The 22,464-nt window shown below is 38.6% G+C and overlaps 1 protein-coding gene across 7 annotated transcripts in view; it reads left to right on the forward strand.

Annotated features, from left to right (window-relative positions):
* ELL2 (elongation factor for RNA polymerase II 2) overlaps positions 1-22,464 on the forward strand; it is a 73,092-nt gene that overhangs the window by 42,508 nt on the left and 8,120 nt on the right. For 6 of the 7 annotated variants that reach the window (XM_082458102.1, XM_082458104.1, XM_082458100.1 and 3 more), the window contains exons 3-9: positions 326-447; positions 5,181-5,344; positions 12,812-13,071; positions 15,795-15,919; positions 16,082-16,169; positions 17,935-18,502; positions 21,005-21,071. In XM_082458102.1, the coding sequence (XP_082314228.1) occupies positions 326-447; positions 5,181-5,344; positions 12,812-13,071; positions 15,795-15,919; positions 16,082-16,169; positions 17,935-18,502; positions 21,005-21,071 (1,394 nt within the window). Of the gene's footprint in view, positions 1-325; positions 448-5,180; positions 5,345-12,811; positions 13,072-15,794; positions 15,920-16,081; positions 16,170-17,934; positions 18,503-21,004; positions 21,072-22,464 lie in introns of those variants that run through there. The other variant, XM_082458106.1, reaches the window with a different exon arrangement.

Genomic DNA, 22,464 nt, shown 5'->3' on the forward strand with positions numbered 1-22,464 from the left:
TTTAGCAAGTTCACGAATAACTCTTCCATGTGAACTGTAACCGTTTTCTAGTTTGAAAAGAAGGGGGTTCCTCTTATAAACTAATTACTGAGCCGATATTATTACTGACACTTTAGGGTAGAAAATGGAAATAAGAACGTGGTGAGTTACAAGCATGCTCGTCAGATTCCTTGAATGATTTGGTAATATAAATGCTATAAATTTAGATGCTCAAGAGGGCTTCAGTAAAAAATGAATGTCGCTTGAAAAACAGTTAAGTCAGTCATCAGATCATTCTACAGCAAATTTATAATTTGAGGTGTTTCTCTCTTTGTCTCCCTTTTAGCTTGTCAAAATCCCTAAAAATGATCCCCTCAACGAAGTGCATACCTTTAACTTCTATTTGTCAAATGTGGGTAAAGACAACCCTCAAGGCAGCTTTGACTGCATCCAGCAAGCCTTCTCCAGGTAAGTGCGTTCCAAGGTATGCTGAAGGGAAAATGATTTTTCTTTGAGGGTTTTCTTTTTTAATTCTACAATAAAATACATGGTAGTCATTTTGTAAATATTTACTGACTTGAATTGTAGGGCTCGTTTATTTATTTGAGAAATATTGAGCACATACTATGTGCTAGAAATTATATTTGTCACTGTGGGATACAATCACAAAAATTTTAAGATTCTTGCCCTTGAGGAATTTTTAAGGTATAGATTTTATACCTATAAAACATGGTTTATTTTGTTTATGTTAATTAAAGACAAGTTTGAGGGGTTTTTAAGTTTTTATTCACTGAATATAAATGAGTGCTTTATAGTATCCCCAGGGCTCACATAGATAAAGGAGGAAAATATACATGTGTCTTATATATCCCCTTCCTCCTTCGCTGTGCAAGGCTTGTTTTAAGATAGGTTTTTAAAAATCTTTTTTCTGCAGCAGAATGGAAACTAGAAATTAACCCCAGTATAGCAGTCATTTCTGATTTTCAGGGGAAAAAAGGAGGAAGGAAGACAAAAATACCACACCCATAGCCCAGGGTACCCATTGGAACCCTTATCTACTTAGGTCCTCTGTAAACAATAAGCTACTTGTTTCACTCTTCTTTGCTGTGGTTGTTTCTGATTAAAGAACGGGCCCCTCGAGTAGGAGTTTGTTCTGCCTGTGGATAAAGACAAGGCCTTAGAGCCCCCAACCTCCCGAGAAACACTGACATTGGCTGAAAGTTCCCCAAGGCCCCCAGGGCCATCCATCCCTATCTCTCCTCTGTGTCATACTTGAAACTTTAAGTGCTTGCTGTGTCGGGGAGAAAGGAAGGGAAAGTTGTGTTCCAAGTGAGCACGGGAGGCAGAGATACAAAAAACACTTCACTGAGAGAGGTCTAAATTTCTTCTCCCATTTAAGGCGACTAAATAACTTTTTGCTTTATCTTAATCTGCCATTTTCCCTGAGTATATGTTAATTTTGCTTTCTAAAAATTGCCTTCCCCCAAACTTATATTTTTTGGTATAAATTGCATGTGTTTTAGACTCTGTAGACATTTCTGCACTGTCCACGGTGATAGCCACTGGCCACATGGGGCTATTTACATTTCAATTGATAAAAATGAAATAAAATTTAAAATTTATTTCTTCACTCATACTAACTACGTATTATAGGCTAAATAACCACATGGCTAGTGGTTCTCATAGTGGACAGCACAAACACAGAACATTTTAAATTGCAGAAATTTCTGTGGGACAGCATTGTAATAGATTATAGAATCACCAAGTACAAGGGTCCTCGGTGATTGTGTAGTTCCACCCCTTCACTTCACAGGTTACATAGCTGGTTGGTTAGTGACGGCTGAATGAGAACTGAGTTCTCCTAACTCCTACTTCAGTGTTCTTTACACACCACAGGGCACACCGATTTCTAATTGTGCTATTACCTGTAACACTTGTCTTAAGAAAATTATTTTAGTATAGTGAGAACGTTTTGACATCAAATTGAACTATGTCCCATTAGGAATTTCATTAAGGAACTTAATTCCCTCTTCAAAACCAGGCCTATCATTATAGGTAATACGGTTTCTCCCTTACATCATAAATACCCTGTGTGTTTATTTCTACCTTGTTTGGAGAAAGATTTAAGGTCACTTTACAAAACAATACATGATGTGCCAACAGAAAAGAAACAATTATTGTGAGAAAATTGTCATAAATACATTCATATGATCCAAGTGTGGTATGACTATAAATTGAAATTTGCCATTATAAAAACAAAAGAACTCAGAGTTCCAGTTTTCATCCTGGCAAGAAAACCTTTTTATAATCTGGCTCCACCTTTTCTATTCAGTTTGATTTTTTATTTTCCATATATCTTGTCTCTCCTACAGTTGTGCAAGCTCCTTAAGGGCAGGGGCTTTCTTACACCCATTTTCCAGTCTTACAGTGCTGGCTGAGCTCCATAAATAGATGTTCAAAACAAATATATCAACTAGTCTCCTTTCTTATCTTTCTTTTTAAATCTCCTTGGGCCTCACTTTTCTCATATGTAAGATGGTGGAAATCCCACACTCAAAAATTCCTTGAATCTGCCCATTCACAGGCCTAGTGAAAATACATAATACAGCTCTGTAAGTAATGCATACTCAAGTATAGGAAACAGTGAGCTAGGCTAGAGAAGGACTGTAGGAACGTTTATACACATATGTCAAAGTATTTAAACTTTTAAGGTAACTAAGTTCAAAAGGGATGAGTGGAGAATTCTGGAGAGTACCTTCTTGCCCACAGGGTTTATAGCTCTATTTTGTTTTCATGTAAAGATCTGTTTCTTGACCTTGGATGGTGAAAACTGTATCTTCATTGTGATTGGCAATAGGTTCAGCTTATTCTCACTATGTAAATTACTTAGTAAATAATAGGGGGAGATGTTGAAATTCAAACTTCCTGCCACCAGACCTTCACACTGCAGACTTTTCTCTACTGCAGTCTTTTCTTCCTACTCATCCTCCCTCTCTACCCCTTCCTTTCCCTCCTTTCACTGGTTTTTCAGCTCAAGTAGGCCTCATTAAAAAAGACAATAAAAACAAAAACCGCCTCCCTTATACTCACTTCTGGACCTGAAGTCTGGCTTCAGTCCCCACCATTCCACTGAAATATGCTCCCCGAAGAGAGCCTTTACCTCCTTGCCCATGAACCCAGGGGATGCTTATTGGTTCCTTATTATTCTGGACTTGTTGCCAACATTTCACACTGTGGACCACTCTCTGATTCTTGAAGTATTCTATTCCCATGGCTTCCATGACACACTGCTCTTCTAATTTCCCTCTACCTCTTTGGTCTCCTGTGGTCTTTTTATCTTCTTGATTATTTTAAATATTAGTGTTATTCACAGTCCATTCCCTCCTGAGACTGCTCCTTACTTCTTCAAAGTCACCATGTCCAACACTGAATTCATTTTCTCTCTCCCACCTGTACTCCGGTGTCTCACATGGCAGCTCCACACACCTAGTAACCTGGGCACAATCTTCAACCACCACCCACCCGACACCCCCCCCACCCCACCCCCCGGCTAATCTCTGACCAAATCCTGTCAATGCTGCCTCCTCACTATCTCTGGAATCTGTTTACTGTTCTGCATTCACACTGCCCTACCCTGGTTCAAGCCATCGCTTCTTGTCTGTAATCCTTCAATAGCCTCCTAACTGGTCTCCTGCTTTCACAAGAGTGCCCCCTTCCTTCCAATCTGTTCTTCATCCAGATTGATTTTTCTATGGAATAAATGACACTGTTTTCAGTCTCTGTTATTCTTGGGGAAAAGTCCAAAATTCATACTATGACCTCCAAAGCCCTGTGTGATGCACTTCTTATACCCTCTTTTCAGCCTCACCTCTAATTGTTCTTGCCAGCTCTCTTTGGTCAAGCTGAAAACCTTCTCCTTGTTCCCTCTGGGCCTGCACATATTGGTTATCCCTTTAGAACACCTTTGTCCTTCCCCCTTGTCTAGTTATCCCTCTAGATCAGCTCAATCACCACTTCCTCTAGGAAGCCTTTGCCTTGCCCACAAGTCCAGGTGAAGTACCTTCTTGGGGGTTCCCTGTCCCCTGTCACTTGTCACACTGCATCATAATTTCCAGTGTGCTCATCCTTGTCACCCATTAGACAGAGAGCTCCTTGAAGGAGGGACCGCATCTGTCAGTCCTTGTCACAGCCCAGGTACCTCACACATTGCCTGGCACAGTCTCTGCCCAATAAATATTTATGAGATGAACGAACTGATTTTTTTTAAATAGCATTTGTACAGACAGTTATTAGCAATTTACAAAAATTTTATCAACCCTTATTTCTTAACATCATAACAAAGCTACTTCCAATTAAGTTTAGAAATAGAATATCAGAGCTGTAGTGACATTTTCATTACTTCTACATTCTAGTCTGTTTTAAGGCCATAGTAATTTCTTTTTAAAATACTAGCGTAACTGTTACCATAATCCCCTAATATTAGCATAATACTTTGAATACAGAGCCGTCTTCCTGGCCAGTGTTAATATTTGTGATTGTGTAAATAAAAGGTTTCTTTTTTTAATATTTCTGCAAGAATCTCCTGTCCAGTATTTTTCAGTATTTGCTATACCAAAAGATCATGTTATAGAGATTTAACAATGGTAAATATAAAGTTACAATTTTTTAGGGTATTTGGGTGAATAGTAATAAATTAAACTATGATATTTGGCAGTATTTTAGCCTTAAACTTAATATCTTACTAAAAATAAAAAGCATTATTATGGTGGGTCTGTTTCATCTAGTCAGTTCTAAAGCATACATATTATGGTTCCATTAAAAGTAAACTTTTAACATTTCTCACATCAGTGGTAGGTAATTCTTTTAAAAATGACAGTAGAACTACAGTGCCCATCAAGACTCCGGTCTTCATTCCAAGTACTGATTTTTTTTTTTTTTTCAACATTTCATGGATTTGGTCTCTGAGATCTCATTTCACCCATTCTATCCAGAATATGGAAAAAAAAAAAATGTGATATCAAATGAAGAGGAGAAACTTAAAAATTTTTAAGTAAGCTTTACATTTTAAAATGACTAATATTAGTTATTTTGAATTGCAAAGTTATTATTAAAGCTGCTGGTTTTAGGATTATACAATTTCTGCTTGCCTATATTATGCAAAATGTGGGACATATCTAACAAGGCACCATCTTACCTGACAGCTCTGGAGCATCCCAGCTCAATTGCCTGGGATTTATACAAGATAAAATTACAGTGTGTGCAACAAATGACTCGTATCAGATGACACGAGAAAGAATGACCCAGGCAGAGGAGGAATCCCGCAACCGAAGCACAAAAGTTATCAAACCTGGTGGACCATATGTAGGTTTGTATAGATACCTTTCTCCTTCTTGCTGATTGATTGGAATAATTCAAGATCACTCTAGGTAAATATCGATAATATTACTTAATGAAAACACAGAAATTAGTTTTCAGAACACTTTGAAAAACATGGTCAAAAGTCATTTATTCTCTTCATACTGCTGATAAATTGAAGAGATTGAAAAGTTTTCTTTCTTTCATAAATCCCAGATCCTCTATTGGCTATTTGTTATTACTTTACAATACTGGGATCTGCTCAAGTTACTTTACTATGTGAGATTGTGATAGTGGTACTGTTGTGTTTTCTTTGTCACTGGATGATGTAATTTCAGTGGTGGACAGTATAGTTCTTATTTTGTACTTCTGGAGAGTTATTTTTATAGTAAAATCTATTAGTAGAACTTATGAGTTTTCTATTAGCAGAATTTCAAAGGATCTTTGCACAACAAAGAATTTTTATTGCAAAAGTATAAAATGTGCTTATAGCAAAGCATTAGGGTGATGCCTCTTTGGTACCTCAATTGTGATGTCATCTCAATTACGGATCCTCATCCTCATCTCTCCATTAATTAAGAACCTGCCCTACCCCCATCACCTTTATCATCAGCTCACTCAAATATCCATCAAATCGAGGGGAGTTAAGACCAGACCAGCAAGATGAGTCTCTCCTTTACGAGCAGTGACCCTGACAGTTTTAAAGAGTTAATTCACAGTGACTATTAACAGTAATAGAGAGAATCACCCAGAGTGAGGATGAGCTCTGTGAGGCCTTGGTCAGTTTAATAACACAAGTCACTGGATAGTAAATGATGAAAGGATATTAATTTGAAAATGTAAATGCTAACAAAAAGTCTCTTGAATAACCAGATCCCTTAATCAACATCTTTCCATGGTTTGGTATAATTCTACTTCTGTATTTTCCCATGCTGACCCAGCTACAATACATTCAGCTTTGAGAAGCTCCACTAGTATCTTTAATAAGTATTTCTTTGGAACAGAGCCAGTGCTCCTGGGACTTGGTGCTTAGCTTAGATACATTTAGTTTGGTTTAACAACAATTCATGGCTTCCCCAGGTATCTGTACCCATGGGGCCCAGTTCCCTGCCCAGTAAGTTACTAGCAGTGAGATTTTTCATCTTCTCTTTCCTGCTGAATGAGGTAACAACTTCCAACCTCCTTTCTTTCTTCTTTATTCTCACAGGTAACTTAATTAACTTTAGTAGGCTAAATCTCAAATTGTTTTTAAAATGTACAAGATCTGCTGCTCTTAAATTTAAGTGCAAGCTATGAATTTGCTATCCCTATTGCTTTGAGAGTGTTTTTTAAGTCCAATACCACCAATTTATAAACAGTAAGACAAATTGGTGTGTTTGACAAAGGAATAGAAGACTCAAGCAATCAAAATGATTTTTTTTTCTTCCCAATATAACTATCTGAAAACCTTCACCTTGATTTATTCCAAAGCTTGAAAATTAGCGATGATCACCGTACTTTTCCATTGAAAGATCCTTGGGCGTCCCCTATGTTCATGTGTTTTTGTTTGTTTTGATAGGGTCGGTACAGTTCATTCCCAGCTTACACAAGAGACTTTTCAACACCCAGAATCACGCAGACCATACATGCCCTAATGGTATGGGAATTTTGGAACTTGCAGGGTTTCTTACAGGCACTACAAATAATTTATATACATTTTTTAGAGTGACCACATAGAATTTGAGGTTATCTAAATTTAAATCTGAACCAGATTACATCTATGCCATTTTAAGAAGAGCACACATATGTTCCCCCCTGCAGAGCCCCACAGTGACCTCTGCCAGCCAAGTGCTCTGTTTAACCTTCTCCTCTGTGCTGTGTCCTCTGTGCCCTGGGCTACTCACCATCACAGCAGTGTTCCTCTCTGGTCTTAAATCTTGTCATTAACTTCCTCAGCCCTTTATTCTCTAGGTCAAGTAACCCCAGCTCCTTTTAACTTTCCTTAATATGGCCTGTATCCCAAGCCTTTAATTATTTTTACTGCTCTCCTCTGGACTGCCTCCAGTTCTTCACCTCAGAATTCCAAACTGCACACACTACTCCTAAGAAAAGACTAATCAATTCTGAATACAGTAGAGCAAAAGACTAGTATCCAGATTGGCTTTTCTGGTGTTTCTTTTTGATTTTTTTACTCTTCTTTGTTATGGCATGTTTTGGTCTTTTTCTTTTAACTTTATCCATTGCCAGGCCCTTACCATGTTTCTTTCCTTCCAGGCAGCTCAGTTTGTATCCTCCTGCTTTTTTCAGTATCTCAAAACTGACCCATTCAGTTCTTCAAAATGCTAGTCAGTCACCCTTCAATACTAATATTACTCAGCACTTCCTGGGCGCTTGTGATGCACAAGGCACTGGTTAGCACTTTACATGTAGTTATTCATCTAAATCTCACAATCACCCCATGAGCTGGGTTATGATTGCCTCTCCATTTTACATATCAAGTTGGTGGTATCAGCAAATAGCAAATAATAAGAGTTTGGCCTCATTAACAAGTTATGTTTTTTTCATAAGACAATAGGAGATACCTCTTTAGTTCTTAACTGAATATATCATATAAAATGATACCAAAAGCTGACCTCTGCCAGCTTAGAAGCCTCTGCAGAGAAGGTTTCTTTTAATAGTGTCAGCCCGAGTAGAGGACAAATAGGAATAATGTTGGTCTCACTGTGGGGGGTATGGTGGCATCATCCAGGCCTCTGATGGTTGAATTAGGGCACAAGCCCAGTTTAAGGAAGGGAAGGCTGTGCCCTTAGGGGTCAGCTTGTCTAGGCAACCAGGAATGTGAGCTTCTGTGACCCTTTAGTGGGCTTGGGGCGGGGAGTGGGGGAAGGCCTATTTTGCCTGGAGAGGAGCACAGGAGAAGCTTTAACCTAGAAAACATTGTTATTATTTCTTCAGTAATAGTTCCAGTTCTAGTTATGCCATTCATATCAATGATGAGCATTGTTGTGCTGTTATAATCCTTCCCCTTTGTTTAAAAAAAAAAAACTTATCATTTCTAGTTTACCAGTATCTTAAGTCTGCTCACTGACTCCTATCTAAATTCTGGAAATTTATTGAATTGTAAATTTTGGTTATTTTATATACCTAATATCTATTTAGGTATATAAAATAACCCAACCAACCTAATTTCTAGGATCCTTTTTCCAGTTTTCCCAACTTTCCCCCCCATCCTCCTTATTTTTGATGTTAGTACATGTTTGAGTGGCCTTGGACAAATCAATTAACATCCGGAGACCTTAATTTTCTCAAATATTAAAATAAGGGGTTTGGGGCTTCCCCGGTGGCACAGTGGTTAAGAATCTGCCTGCCAATGCAGGGGATACAGGTTTGAGCCCTGGTCCGGGAAGATCCCACATGCCGCGGAGCAACTAAGCCCATGTGCCACAACTACTGAAGCCCGCGCACCTAGAGTCCTTGCTCCGCAACGAGAGAAGCCACCGCAGTGAGAAGCCGGCACCGCAAAGAAGAGTAGCCCCCACTCACCACAACTAGAGAAAGCCAGCCCGCAGCAACGAAGACCCAGCGCAGCCATAAATAAATAAATAAATAAACTTATAAAAAAATAAAAAATAAATAAAATAAGGGGTTTTGAACTTAGATAACATCTAAGGTCCTTTGTAGTTCTAACAGTCTATGACTGTTTATATATGTTTTGATAATAGACCTTTTGAAGAAGTGATCTCAAATGCTAAGTAGTGGAGATGAATTCTATTGCAGTGGATTATGTATTTAACCATGACAGAGTCACACCACTGTCGAGGTCCTGCCAGGGTTTTTAAAACCTTGGGTCAGTGTTGCCAGGGTTTTTAGTTAGGTTCCACAGAACAGAAAAACAACTGCAGAAGACGGTTGCCGTCCCTGCTCTCTTTCTGATGGTCTGTTTTAACACCTTTCTTTCAGATTGTTTACTCAGAGTCATTAGACGGAGGGCTAAGTACTTTTACCATCTCATATTAAATGGAGAAGCTAGCAGTGGACTCCTTGTTATGAAACAAAATGGTTCAGATATAGTCCCAGATTACCCAACTCTGTCCGACCCGCTGCTGCTGTTTATATAAGGAGCCCAGGGAATTGATTAGCAGTTGGGTCTGGGAGGAGAATTAGGTTCTCCCACAGGCTTTATTAAAAGGGCTTTTCTGAGGCAAATGTAAAAAATAAAAATAAAGCCTTTCTTCTTCCCACTTTGAACCACATTTTCCTGCTCTTTTTTTGCTTTAGCATCTCAATTCTGTAACTGCTTAGAGTACTAATGTTTTCTTCATTTATAGCCGTTCTTACCTTAAATCAGAGGACTCCTTCCTGGTTGAACAGGCACAACTGATGGGGAGGCAGGGAGCAAGTGATCTTTGTGCAAAACTCTGTGGCCCAGTGTGGCTGGATTCTTCTTTCATCATTTGAAAGAAATGGGTTACTCTACAACTTGCTGTTTAAAATGAGGTAAAGGTGAAGTGAGTGTTTTGTGGGTAGGAGATTCATGGACCAATGATAGCCTAGCATTAGGCCCCAGGTGAGACTCCAGTGCTGTCACATCCCTGCCCAGATTCTAATTTCTTGTCAGACATCATACTTTGACCCCTTTTAAGGGCAAAGTGAACCTCCCTTATTTGGCAGCCCTATGTCTACTTTGGGAGGGTGGGGTAAACTCAGGAGACCTTGGGGCTCTCCTGAGACTGTGGACCAGAGGTTGGTGAGACCTACAGAAGAGGTAGGGCAGCCTGCAACACAGTGATAGTCCTGTTTTTGTTTTTATTTGTATTTGCCTTCCTTGCTGGCCTGAATTCATTCTAAATGACCAGTCATGGTGTGTGTGAGTTTAGTTAAAAACCATTCTCTGCTCATGCCCCTCCCCAGAGAGGAGTGTGGGAGAGGGATCCATAGTCAGCTTGGTTTGGGGAAGTGGAAGTTAAACAGGTTTCAAGGGGGAGGGAAGTGTGGAATTTATAGCGTTTCCTAAACTTGTCTGACCTAACTCTATTCTTTCTCTCCAAAAATTCCTATTGAAATTTCAAGGAAATAGTATTGTTTGCTAACACTATTGCAACTGAGAAGTGGTGGGTTGGAAGGTTTGCAATTGCCACTTTAGAAATTTCAATGTGTCTTCAGACTGGCAGCCTGGTAATGTGCAAAACTATAGGACAGGCCACCTTGATTCTGCTCCTCTGCTGTCTGCTTGTTTACTTGCTGTCATTCACTTTGACACTTTGCTGGTCATTTCACTTTGCAAGTCATGAAAATCTAGGTCTGCTGATAGACAAAGCAGCTATAGCACTGCCTACAGGAAGCTTGCAGCCTAACATGAAGCAAGGGCAGACATTAGGCATTTGTTCATAAAACCTTTCCAACAAAGAAGTACAAGTAGGAAAACTTGGGTATTAATCACAGAACCTTCCAAATGCTAAGTCAGCACTCTACTATTTGAGCGTATCCCATTGAAATCCTCAGTTTTCTCATCTGTGAAATAGGACCAAGGCCTACCTCATCAGGTTACTTTATGAGACTTTATATGTGTAAAGCTCTCAGCACAGTGCCCCTCCCCCGTCCCATAATCGGTGCAAGATAAATATTAGTTCCCTGCACATCTGACATTGATCTAACTATCTCTGAATTAAGAAAAACACAGAAAACAGATCTAAATCTATCTCCAAAGCTCTAATTGTACCTTAATTTAATAGCTTTTCTTACCACTGGGCAGTGACCCTTTAATGTTGAGTTCCTTTGTTGTGCAGTATTTTGATCTGATATTTACAATTGGTTACATCCAGATAGTGAAGAAATATAAGAGCCAGTGAGACCTTTCTTTCTCCTTTAGGTAGGATTGTATCTAACAAACAGCCCCTCTGGCCAGGCCTTGGGAACCCAGCATGGACAGAAGTACTATTCAGTAAAGCTCCTGCCCCATTAAGCTGTTTTCACCCAAGCCAACAGCACTTTAGAGACTGCTTTTACTTATCCATTGTTTCTAATTGATAGTATTGTCCCTAATGCAGTTGTTCCACCTTGTATGCCATTACCAATTCTTCCCCCTCTTTAACCAATGGGCATAGAGTTGGAGGCTTTAGTAGTGACGTATGAGATTTCACCTCAGAAATCATAAAGTGAGGGTCTAATACAATTTCATTCTAATCTCTCTTTCTTCAGCAAGGAATGGTTACCAGGTATTGTCAGTGACCAGCCATGTACTGATGGCTTTACACATCCATATGGTATTCAGGTCACTACAGCCCACAGTATTTTCTAGAAATAGCCACTTGCCAAACACTTGTCATTGTTAAGTTTAAGCAGAAAGTGGGTTAATTATGTGAATGGCACTGGCCTGTGCAGAAATGGTGTGAATGCCTGCTTTTACCACTTTCCATTCCTCTAACTCACCTTGTAGTCTCAGCACCACAGAGGAGAGATCTGCTTGTCTGGCCCTCTTAGACTGTGTTGGTTGGTTGGTTGGTTGGTTGGTTTTGTTTGTTTTTGCTTTTTGACTCCTAGAGTATGTTATGTCTGTTGAAAAAGAATATCACTCATGAATGCCCTGGTGAATGTTGACCCCAAATTATGCCTGACTCTCCTCTTTGTGGCTTCTGAATCTGTGAAATTAAGCTAATGACTGAGCTCAGCCAACAGTGTGTCCTTAGTGAGATAGACAGGTGTTTTTCACATTTCACATATTCGTTGTATTCATATCTGCCAACGAAATGACATACAATATGTAGGTTTAAGTTCTGTAAGTAGCACAGGTGAGCATGGAGATTACTTTATTTCCACTTAACATCAAATGCCTACAACCTTAAAATTTCCAGTGTGTTGCTATGGTGTGTGTCACTAATTATCATCCGTGTGTATAGCTAAGTGGCCAAAATACTTTTATAATACATATTTATTCCAATAAATGCTTCTGTCAAAAAATTCTGAATCCACATTTTAGGCCATTTATTCAGAATGCTTTCTGTTTGCATATCTTTTTAAAGTAAAAACTGAGGGTCTTCCCTGGTGGCGCAGTGGTTGAGAATCTGCCTGCTAATGCAGGGGACACGGGTTCAAGCCCTGGTCTGGGAAGATCCCACATGCCACGGAGCAACTAGGCCCGTGAGCCACAACTACTGAGCCTGTGCGTCTGGAGCCTGTGCTCCGCAACAAGAGAGGCCGCGATAGTGAAGAGGCCCGCGCACCGCGAAGAAGAGTGGCCCCCGCGTACCACGAAGAAGAGTGGCCCCCGCTCACCGCTACGAGAGAAAGTCCTAGCACAGAGACAAAGACCCAACACAGCCAAAAATAAATATAAATAAATAAATAAATAAATAAATAAATAAATAAAGTAAAAACTGAAATATGAAGTCTTTATTCCTTCCAGAATGAAGAGGTACCTAAATCAGAGTTGTGGAAATTGAGAGGCTCATTATATTATCACCCGCAAATGTGTAACAATGTCATTTCTACTGGACTTTAGGGAAAAGAGTGCAAATTCGGAAAGCACCTCAAGCTGTTTCAGATGCAGTGCCTGAGAGGAAAAGATCAACCCCCATGAACCCTGCAAATACCATTCGAAAGATACATAGCAGCAGCAGTGTTTCTCAGCGGCCATATCGGGACAGGGTGATTCACTTACTGGCACTGAAGGCCTACAAGAAACCTGAGCTGCTAGCTCGACTGCAGAAAGACGGTGTCAATCAGAAAGACAAGAACTCCCTCGGAGCAATTCTGCAACAGGTGAGGACAGCTGGAGAGAGTTCCTTCTGCTTACCTTCTTGTTGGGGAGTTCATTTAAGAGGGCTTGTTTCTGTTGTTGTTGTTATCATTATTATTGAGGTAGAGAAATTTCAGGATCGTTTTGATCAATGGTATATGAATATTAAGTTAAATCGTCTTGATTTAAACATTTAATTAAAAACTAATTGAAATGTAGACATTTATACTAGGTTTTATAAGTTAGAGCCTTCTGAATTATCAAGTTTCGAGTCATCATCTTCATTTGGGTTAAACAAACTTTGCCCTGAAATTCCATTAAAAAAAAGTAAACGACGTTTTGGTTATCTGCTTTTAGTCTTGAATCTGCTAAACTATTGCCATAATTTTTATTGGTTTATGTAGGTGAAGTTATACAATGTGTTTTTATCAGTCTTTGGTCAGTATAAGCTAGAATATTTTTACCTACTAAATAGTTTTGAATGTGTCTTGCCCTGCCTGCTGTTTTCGCCTGTAATACTCTGCCTTTTTCAACCATTGGGTATGCTGAAATCAGTCACCTGTCTTCATTAAAGGATATGAATATGTAAAGTATTAGCTCTAATCAGTTACTGTATAATCACAAGCTTAAGTATAAAAGTAAGTAATTTTGTTAAAATCAACAGTTCATCAGACTGTAGCTCCCTGTATTTTTTAGAATGACTTTGTGTCATAAATGTTGATTAGTATTCAAGTCCACCAGAAATGGAAGTCTGCTCTCTTTATTTTTTTCTAAAGCAGTAACATTTCCAAAGTTGTTCTTAAATTTCATCATTAAAAAATAAAATAAAATAAATCTGCAGGTTTTCATGTATTTTTCAAAGAATAACATTTTTAAGTCCTTTTCATCTGTTTTCTCTTATATTCAAGACATGATACCAAATGTCATGAAAGAGTAAAACCATAATCTCCAGTTCTGGGTTAACCAATCCCCAAGGTATCTTTGGCAATTTCAGGGATCTTATTAAGTCATTTGAGCACTTTTTGAAAACACTTAATTTAAACCCATATGTTACATAGCAATTTTAAGAGCTCAAGAGACAGGATGAAAGAATGAATGAGGATGAGGGTATAGGTGTGTGTGTGTGTGTTCAGTTTTTTATTTGGGGAAGGGGGGAGGTTCAGGTTATAAGTCAAAATATTTGGTGACTGAATCTCCAGAAAGGTTGTAAATTACCTCCTAGGTTAGAGGATGAGAGGGCAAAATGATGGCAGAGGCAGTTCACCCAGAGGCTGCTACTGATGTATGTCAGTAGTCATGTGATCATGAATATGTGTATAGATATAATTTTTAAATGTAGGTATACTTAATTCCTGAGCAAGTGGGATATGAGTGTCATTACTGTTGTTTATTTGATAGAATCTAGAGCATAGTCTCATCCTAGCTGCATATTAGAACCCCTTAGAGAACTTTTTTAAAATGCCAGTTCCTGGATTTCGCCCCAGACCAACTAAATGGAGCAACTGAATGGATATTGAGCCATTGACCGAGATGGGGAGGGATGGAAAAGGAACAAAAGTATGCAGAGGAATCAGGAATCCTGTCTTACATACATGCTATTTGGATGATGTCTATTAGACATATCCAAATGGAGATGGATATTCAGTAGGTAGTTACATATATATAAGAGTCTGGTGTCTAGAGACAGTTGAAGCTGGAGTTATAACTTAGGAGCTAGCAGAATATGGATTGTAAGATCGTTGTATTTATTCCACTTTGAGAAATCTGGTTGTATCTCATGTTAATTTATTTGCAAATTTGAATTTTAAGATAAGCCTATCATTTTCTACTGTATATCAACATTAATGTTAGTATTCAGCTGAGCTGTGAGAAAAGCATAAACTATCATATTATATTTTATACTACTTTTAAAAAACACAGAAAGAAGTGAAGTTTTTAAAAAGAGCATTCCAGTAGGAAATGAAAAGAAGAATACCATTCTGCCAGCCTTGAAAATGACTCTTGGTTCAGCCCCAGAATCCATACATTCATGTTGTTAATGGAGCCTGGGCCTGGATGCGCAAGGAACCGTAGTTAAGGGATAAGAAAAGATTACACTTGCAAATAATAACAGTAATTTGGGGGTTATTTTGGTTTCTGTTTCCGTTTATTGGTTTGGGGGAATTTCAAGGACTGAAAAAGTGGTTCTTCAGGAGAACTGGCAGCTATAATGAGCAAGCTTAGCAAGCCAAGAAGATGACAGACAAGATTATCAGAATTGATACTGTTTAAGGAGATAATTTCTGTTGATTACTGGAAGGGGAAGTTTGTAAACCAACATATGGGCACTGTTTGGTTTCTACTTAATACAAGTGATCAAGGACTTGTATTGTAACTCAAAAGTAATGGAATTAATAGCCAGAAATAAATAATGAAGATGTTAAGAAAACTGTTTTGGATTCCTTTGACTAGAAAAAACAATGATTAAAAAAAGAAAATCTTCCTCCACTTTTTGCATAATGTAGGATTACTATTTAACAAATGCAGTGGCCATCCAGGAAAAAAATATTTAACTATGTATATAAAGTTTTATTTAATTCCCCAAATGAAGTCAAAAAGCATTTATTGAGATCTGGCATATGCAAAGCTAGCAGTCCCTTTGGAGCCATTTGATATAGTTATTTTCAGTATAAATCCAAAAGGTTGCCTGTTTTAGGTTAAGAAATAGCAAAAAGAACTAATGCTCTCTTTTCACACCATGTACCAGGTGGCCAATCTGAATCCTAAGGACCTCTCATACACCTTAAAGGATTATGTTTTTAAAGAGCTCCAAAGAGATTGGCCTGGATATAATGAAATAGACAGACGGTCATTAGAGTCAGTGCTCTCGAGGTACGTTCTTATTTTCTTTTCCTTTAAAAATTATGCAAATAAGTAATTATTATAGTCATTGTTATTTTAGTGTTGAGATGGAAAAAAAGAAGCAAGGGTAGGCTTTCTATCATGAACATTTGAAAATTGTCCCCCTAACTGGAACATGTGTGTCCTTTCCAGAAAACTAAATCCATCTCAGAATGCTGCCAGCACCAGCCGTTCAGAATCTCCTTTATGTTCTAGTAGAGACGCTGCATCTTCTCCTCAGGTATTGCATAAAATTATATAATCATAGCCCTGAAATGGACTTTAGGGGCCACCTTGTTCAGGTTTTCTGATTTATACGTGAGAGAAATGAGACCCAGAAAAGTCGCACAGCTTCCCTACCCAAAGTTCATGGCAGAGCTTACTCTAGAATTCAGGTCCCAGCTCCCAGCCCAGAACTCTTTTTAACCATATAACACTACATTAAGTCAAGGTACTTAATGTCTACTCTGATTTTCAATCCTTGAAGTTCACGTTTTGTTATAAGACTATCTACTTTTCCATTTGATCACTGATTTATCCAGTCCCATATCCAGTCTTAAGATTATATAGAAAATAGAAGATATTTAAATTTATCTGAAGCACGTTCTAGAAAAATATTCTTGGGTAAAAATGTTTTTAAAATAAGCAAATAAAAAACTCTGCTATTTCCATATGTTTTCTTAAAGTACTTTTTGATTAGATCCCAGTCAGAATATTCCAGTGAGACTCCATTCCAGCTTAGAGTTTCCCCCAAAAGATTCGGTTGGAAAAAGATGGGGAGATCCTGGGCAACATAAGAGGTCAAGCCCACCTGGTTCTCAGACAACCTTGAACTCTCAGGTCTTTGAGACTGGCAGTGAGACAGACCTCTCTACCCCAGTGCTGCTGACAGAGTGCTCCTCTCTCTGGACCCCCCTCCCAAGGCTTAGGGAGACAGGACAGATGTGTGGGGAACAGTAAGCATGCCCTGGGCAAAAGGTTATTCACATGTCAGAAAATGTTAGAAACCTATTGTGAGGAACAGAGGAGGAACAAAATAAAAGCAATTCTGTCCTTGCATGTATGTTGTCTACAGAAGCCTCAAATGCCAACTACTATAAAGCTACTTATACTCTGATCTAATTATGTACTGGGTGTGAGATCAGTGGCCCTAAATTCAACACAGAATAAATTAATGTGATGATTATTATTTTCTTTCAAGCTAAAGTTTTAGCCACAGTATTACATTGGATGTATGCTTTGTACTTTTCAACTATCTGACTTTCCTTTTTATTTTAAATACTGTTATTGTTGTTGCTGGATTGGGCTAATATTAGCATGATTTTTGAAATTTTTTGAAATAGTAACTCCATATAATTTTTATGGACTAGTTATTCAGACTTACCTTCCAATCCAGTGAAAAGATATATTTAAGGGAGAAAAAACTTGGATGGCATTTCAGCAATGATAGAGATATGTAGAGAAATTATTCTGAATGTGCTGGTTGTTTCCATCTTAAGACAGCCAAAATATGTATAACTGGAGCATGTTAGCACATTCGAAGAGATCAAGTAAGTGTAGGCTTATTGCCCTGTACTTACCGTTGTTGGTTCTGACAACCAGTAATGTTAAAAACTGCTTCTTCCTCTCACTGAATATAACTAGGTCAGCTGTGGCCAGCAGAGGAAGGAGGCCACCTCTATTTAATACACTCCTGAGTGGTATAATCCACATAAATTCGCCTAGTCTCTCAAGGAACTTAGGGTGGGTCTGTATGATCAGAAAGTATAAGTACTTCAAGAAACATATTTGCCAGATTCTGCTTTTTTACATTAGACATGAAAACTTATTGTAGATTGTGCTTAAGCTTGGAGGATGGTTAACACAACGCCGGTAATGAATTTAAATTGGTTATAAATTTAAGTATGAATAAAATTACTCAGTTGTTCTTCTAGTAACGAGTGACACATGTATTGAATTTTAGTGCAAACTGGCTCATCTGTTTTCCCTGTTCCCCCCCATCCCAGAAACGGCTTTTAGATTCAGATTTCATTGATCCTTTAATGAATAAAAAAGCTCGAATATCTCACCTGACAAATAGAGTGCCGCCAACATTAAATGGTCATTTGAATCCCACCAGTGAAAAATCTGCTGCAGGCCCCCCGCTGCCCCCTGCAGCCGCTGCCATCCCCACGCCTCCACCGCTGCCTTCAACCCACCTGCCTGTCTCCAATCCTCCTCAGACTGTAAATTCTCACTCCAATTCCCCTAGCACTCCAGAAGGCCGGGGGACTCAAGACCTACCTGTTGACAGTTTTAGTCAAAACGGTAGTATCTATGAGGACCAGCAAGACAAATATACCTCTAGGACTTCTCTGGAAACCTTACCACCTGGTTCAGTTCTACTAAAATGTCCAAAGCCTATAGAAGAAAACCATTTGTCTCACAAAAAGTCCAAGAAGAAGTCTAAAAGACACAAGGAAAAGGACCAAATAAAAAAGCACGACATTGAGATGATTGAGGAAAAGGAAGAGGACCTTAAAAGAGAAGAGGAAATTGCCAAGCTGAACAACTCCAGTCCGGATTCCAATGAAGGTATTTTACGTTTGTAAAAACCAACTACATGGGTTAAATGAATGGGAAGAGCGGACTATCCTGAGTGTGAGATTATGCTGTTTATAATTAGTAATGCTTTTTTTATCAAATGACCTTCCGTTTAGTTATTAATCTTAGTATTGTCCTTTTGAGCAAATTTTTTTCTTGCATTTTACAGCAGTCATTTTCTGTCTCTTTTCAACCAACTATTAAACATGGTTTCTATGTTTCTTAAGATGGTGACATTTGAAAATGACCCTGTCATCCTCCAGAGACCCCCTTTTAGAAGGTGAACTTTGTTGCGCTTTTCCAGAGCTGTCACAGTATTGTGCAACCTCAACATGACCTATTATATGCCATTATTGAACTGATTTAACCAGACACACAATTAGCAATAAAAGTACTCAGGTCCTTCTTTACCAAGAAGCAGGGTCAACCCTGCTTTAGTTAATAATAGCACAGGGGAAATGTCAAATTCTTTGTAAAGCAGGCAAGGTAAAATTATATATGCAGATCCATAACATCATCTTCATTCAGAGTGAAAGCAATTTGTCTTCTGCAAGGCTGTTGGTGATTAGCTTGATAGATCTTGGGATTTTTTTTTTTTTTTTTTCAATTTTGAGAACACTGTTTTAGTTAGCTAACATCAACTGTTATTAATAAATTTAACCATTTCAAGCTTTTGGAAGCTTTCAAAGCCAAATATCTAGAGAGCCAAAGAAGCCTAAAATAATGCTTTACCTCTAAAGAAAAGCTAATCAGTAGAAAGACTGCTTACCTGAGGGTAGTGATCTTTAAAACCTAATGACACAATTAGATTTCTCTTATTTCATATATATAGAACTTAATATCTTGCATACCAACATACAGAAGATCCAAACCCATCATTTAGGACTGCTGCCAATTTTAAACCCAGCATAACTAAGGTAAAATTTCCCAGGAAAGTACAACTTTAGAAAAAGTACTTTAATGATTAGACTTTAAGGAATTTTATCTTTCTGTAATTTGCCCACAGTACTGAAAGTCTGTAATCCTTAGATTTAACTGACCATTTTTACCATAGGAGAGAAGCTTTGATTATGGAATGGTATGATGCAGTGCCTTTATTGACCTGGATTGAGTATATTGCTTGTCAAAGCATATCTGTTGAAATATGTAGATCAGCATGGTAGTATATAGTGGCCCAAGAGGTAGGTGTAAGCTTTTTCCCTCAAACACTATCATACTTGAATTTGCCAGATCAGGAAAAGAAAAAGAGGTAATAAAACTTCATGTTCAGAGTTAGTAAGCCAGATTCCTGGGTATGCCCCACTCTCCACACTTCCCACCATCAGATGGTAATCCTGAGTCAGAGACTGGATCCTAGAATGTTGAGAACTATAGCAGAGTTCGAGTTTTCTCAGAGCTGGAAGCCGAGAGAAGCAGGCCTGGTCTCTGAATCCTTCACTGAGGATGTAGTACCTTTCAAAGCCAATCGAGATTATCACAAACTGAGGATAGATTCAGACCCACATCCTCTGCTCTACTGGAATTTATCTGGTGTCTGTGACAAAGGAGAAGCCAGGTGATGTGCACTTGATGCCTTTTCCTTTAAGGCTCAGGCTGTTGTAAAAACAAGCTTTTACCTAAGCCTGAATCAAATACACACACACACACATACACACACGCACGCACGCACGCACACACGCACGGACACAAAATAAGCCCACAGAGTCTGCATGATTTGTTTAGTGTGCTTTGTCCTTTAAAATATTAAACCAAGAAATTATTAAATTCTCACTCGTTTTATATTGAACATGTATGTTTTGCTAGCAGGCAGGGTTTGGGTTTGAGTTATTAATTTAATTCTACTTGAGGGTTTTTTACACTATCACAGTGTAGTCCTGAGCAACGGGCACTTTATTTTGTCCTCTTAAAAACAAATCTGTGTAGTATTATGAGGGTTAGATATTAGAGGAGTATAAATTGGTGTTCACTAATAACTTATTTTAAATTACTTTAAACTGATAGGAAAACTTCCTGCCCAATTCCACTGTCTGCATACAAAAAGAATAGCAGCAAAAATACAGCCATCGAAATAGTCTGCTACCTGACTTCACTATCTTATCTGCCTTTGAATCCTATGAAAAGTAGATGTTGATGTAAAGTTTGTATCTCCCATTGTCTGGCTGCATCTGCCACCACAATCTTTGAATTGCTGGGCAGATGCCACAACTGTTGTTGAAAGAATAGAAGATTGACCTTGGGTTAAGATGGAATTCCTTTATTGTGCAGACACTGCAGTAGCCAGGGTGCTTTCAATGCCTGGCGTCGGTTCTGCTGGCGCTGGTCATAGGGCCTCTATTGTTCTTGTTCAATTGTATTCCTTGCTCACTATTGCTTATTGAGATGGAAGAATAGAATTTGAGGAAAAGTGTTCCAGATGTTTCTGATCTATTTTAGAATTATAGGCATTTTGTAACCATACCCTTTGGTGAACACTTGAATTTTTTTTCTTTGTAGGAGTTAAAGAGGATTGCACTGCCTCCACGGAAGCTTCTTCAACAATTGAACTCCCAGATTATTTGATGTAAGTTCAGATGTCTGCTGATGGGAGAGAACTATTTAATTTTAGAAAGTTTGCAAATTCTTTTCCCATGATTTGCAAATCAGAAAAGTAAGAAGTTCCAGAAATAGAGTCCTGGAGCCACCCCTGCAATTGAAAGGCTGCCATTAAGCCTGCTCGTCCCCAGTCCACCCTTGTCGGCTTGAGCAGGTTGTGCCTATCCCTGCTGTGAGCTCTGTTTGGTGGCCTTTAAGTATAGAGAAGCCTGTCCTTTGTTCCGGGGCCAGGCCAAGCGTTTGATTATGGAAGATTTCAGGGATCTGACTCTTCAAAAAGTCAAAGCAGTTTATCAATGCACAGTCATTCACTTGGGCCCCGCAAAGGGACAGTTTATTAGTGATAAAGTACTTAAACCTCTGCAGTTAACACAAAGTAGAGACAGATGGATTTTTATTTAAATAAAGCTTTGCCGTCAAATTAACTTTAAGAGGAGAGAGCATTAAAATTTGATCATTTCACTTTAATACCGGTTATATTTTTCTTGTTATGACAACAAGTTGCTCAGTGCTGAGCTGGGGACTTTTTTGTAACTGGTTATCACAGAAATTATAACTTGGACACATAATTCTAGCTTTTTTATAGACTCAAAGGCTTCTGTAAGAAGAAAATAATCAAGTTGCAAAAGCCTGGAAAAATGGAGAGTGAAAGAGCAAACAGATTTGCCTACCAATAGCTTTGAAAATGAACAAATATACAAATAGCTTAAATGTAGACTGGAAATGGAATCTGGGCTGTATGAACATTTTTTTCTCTATCAGTAGCATCCCATGGTGGACAAAGTTAAACTATGCAGTTTAGCGCTCCATGTCCCATGAAATGTTCATTTCCGGAGTAGAGAACATTTTATACTAAAAATGTGTTACTTTTGCTTAACAGTAGTGGTGAAAGCTATGCTCATTGGGGAATGATATAGCATGAAACCGTAATGCTAGTTATCATCTCTTAACTAAAAGGAACCCAAGAAGCCATGCTGAGCACTCTCTCATCTGAGGTGGTGTATGGTTTTAGAGTTCTTCTGGGGAGCTTGGAAAAGCTGCTGCCACTGCGTTGGCCCCGGAAGGGCTGGATGGGGGACAGTGCCTGGCTCCACTGACGTGGGCGTTCACCTCTCCAAATGCGTTTCCTGAAAAGTCTTGTGAAAGTTGGCCCCCTCAAATAACAGCCGCAGTACTGTGCTCTCATTCTCTTATGACGGATTTTGAATTTCTCTTTTTTCTAATAGTGCTGTATACGTGTTACATAGGACAAAATCATGTGGGGAGACTGAAAAATGATTCTAACCTTTCCCCCATGGATTCAGTGTTGCTGTGTTTTGTCGACTTAAGCAGTTAATTCTATATTTAATAACTTGTTTTTA

Source organism: Balaenoptera physalus (genome assembly GCF_965194825.1).
Source record: "Balaenoptera physalus genome assembly, chromosome: 3".
NCBI classification, from domain to species: domain Eukaryota; kingdom Metazoa; phylum Chordata; class Mammalia; order Artiodactyla; family Balaenopteridae; genus Balaenoptera; species Balaenoptera physalus.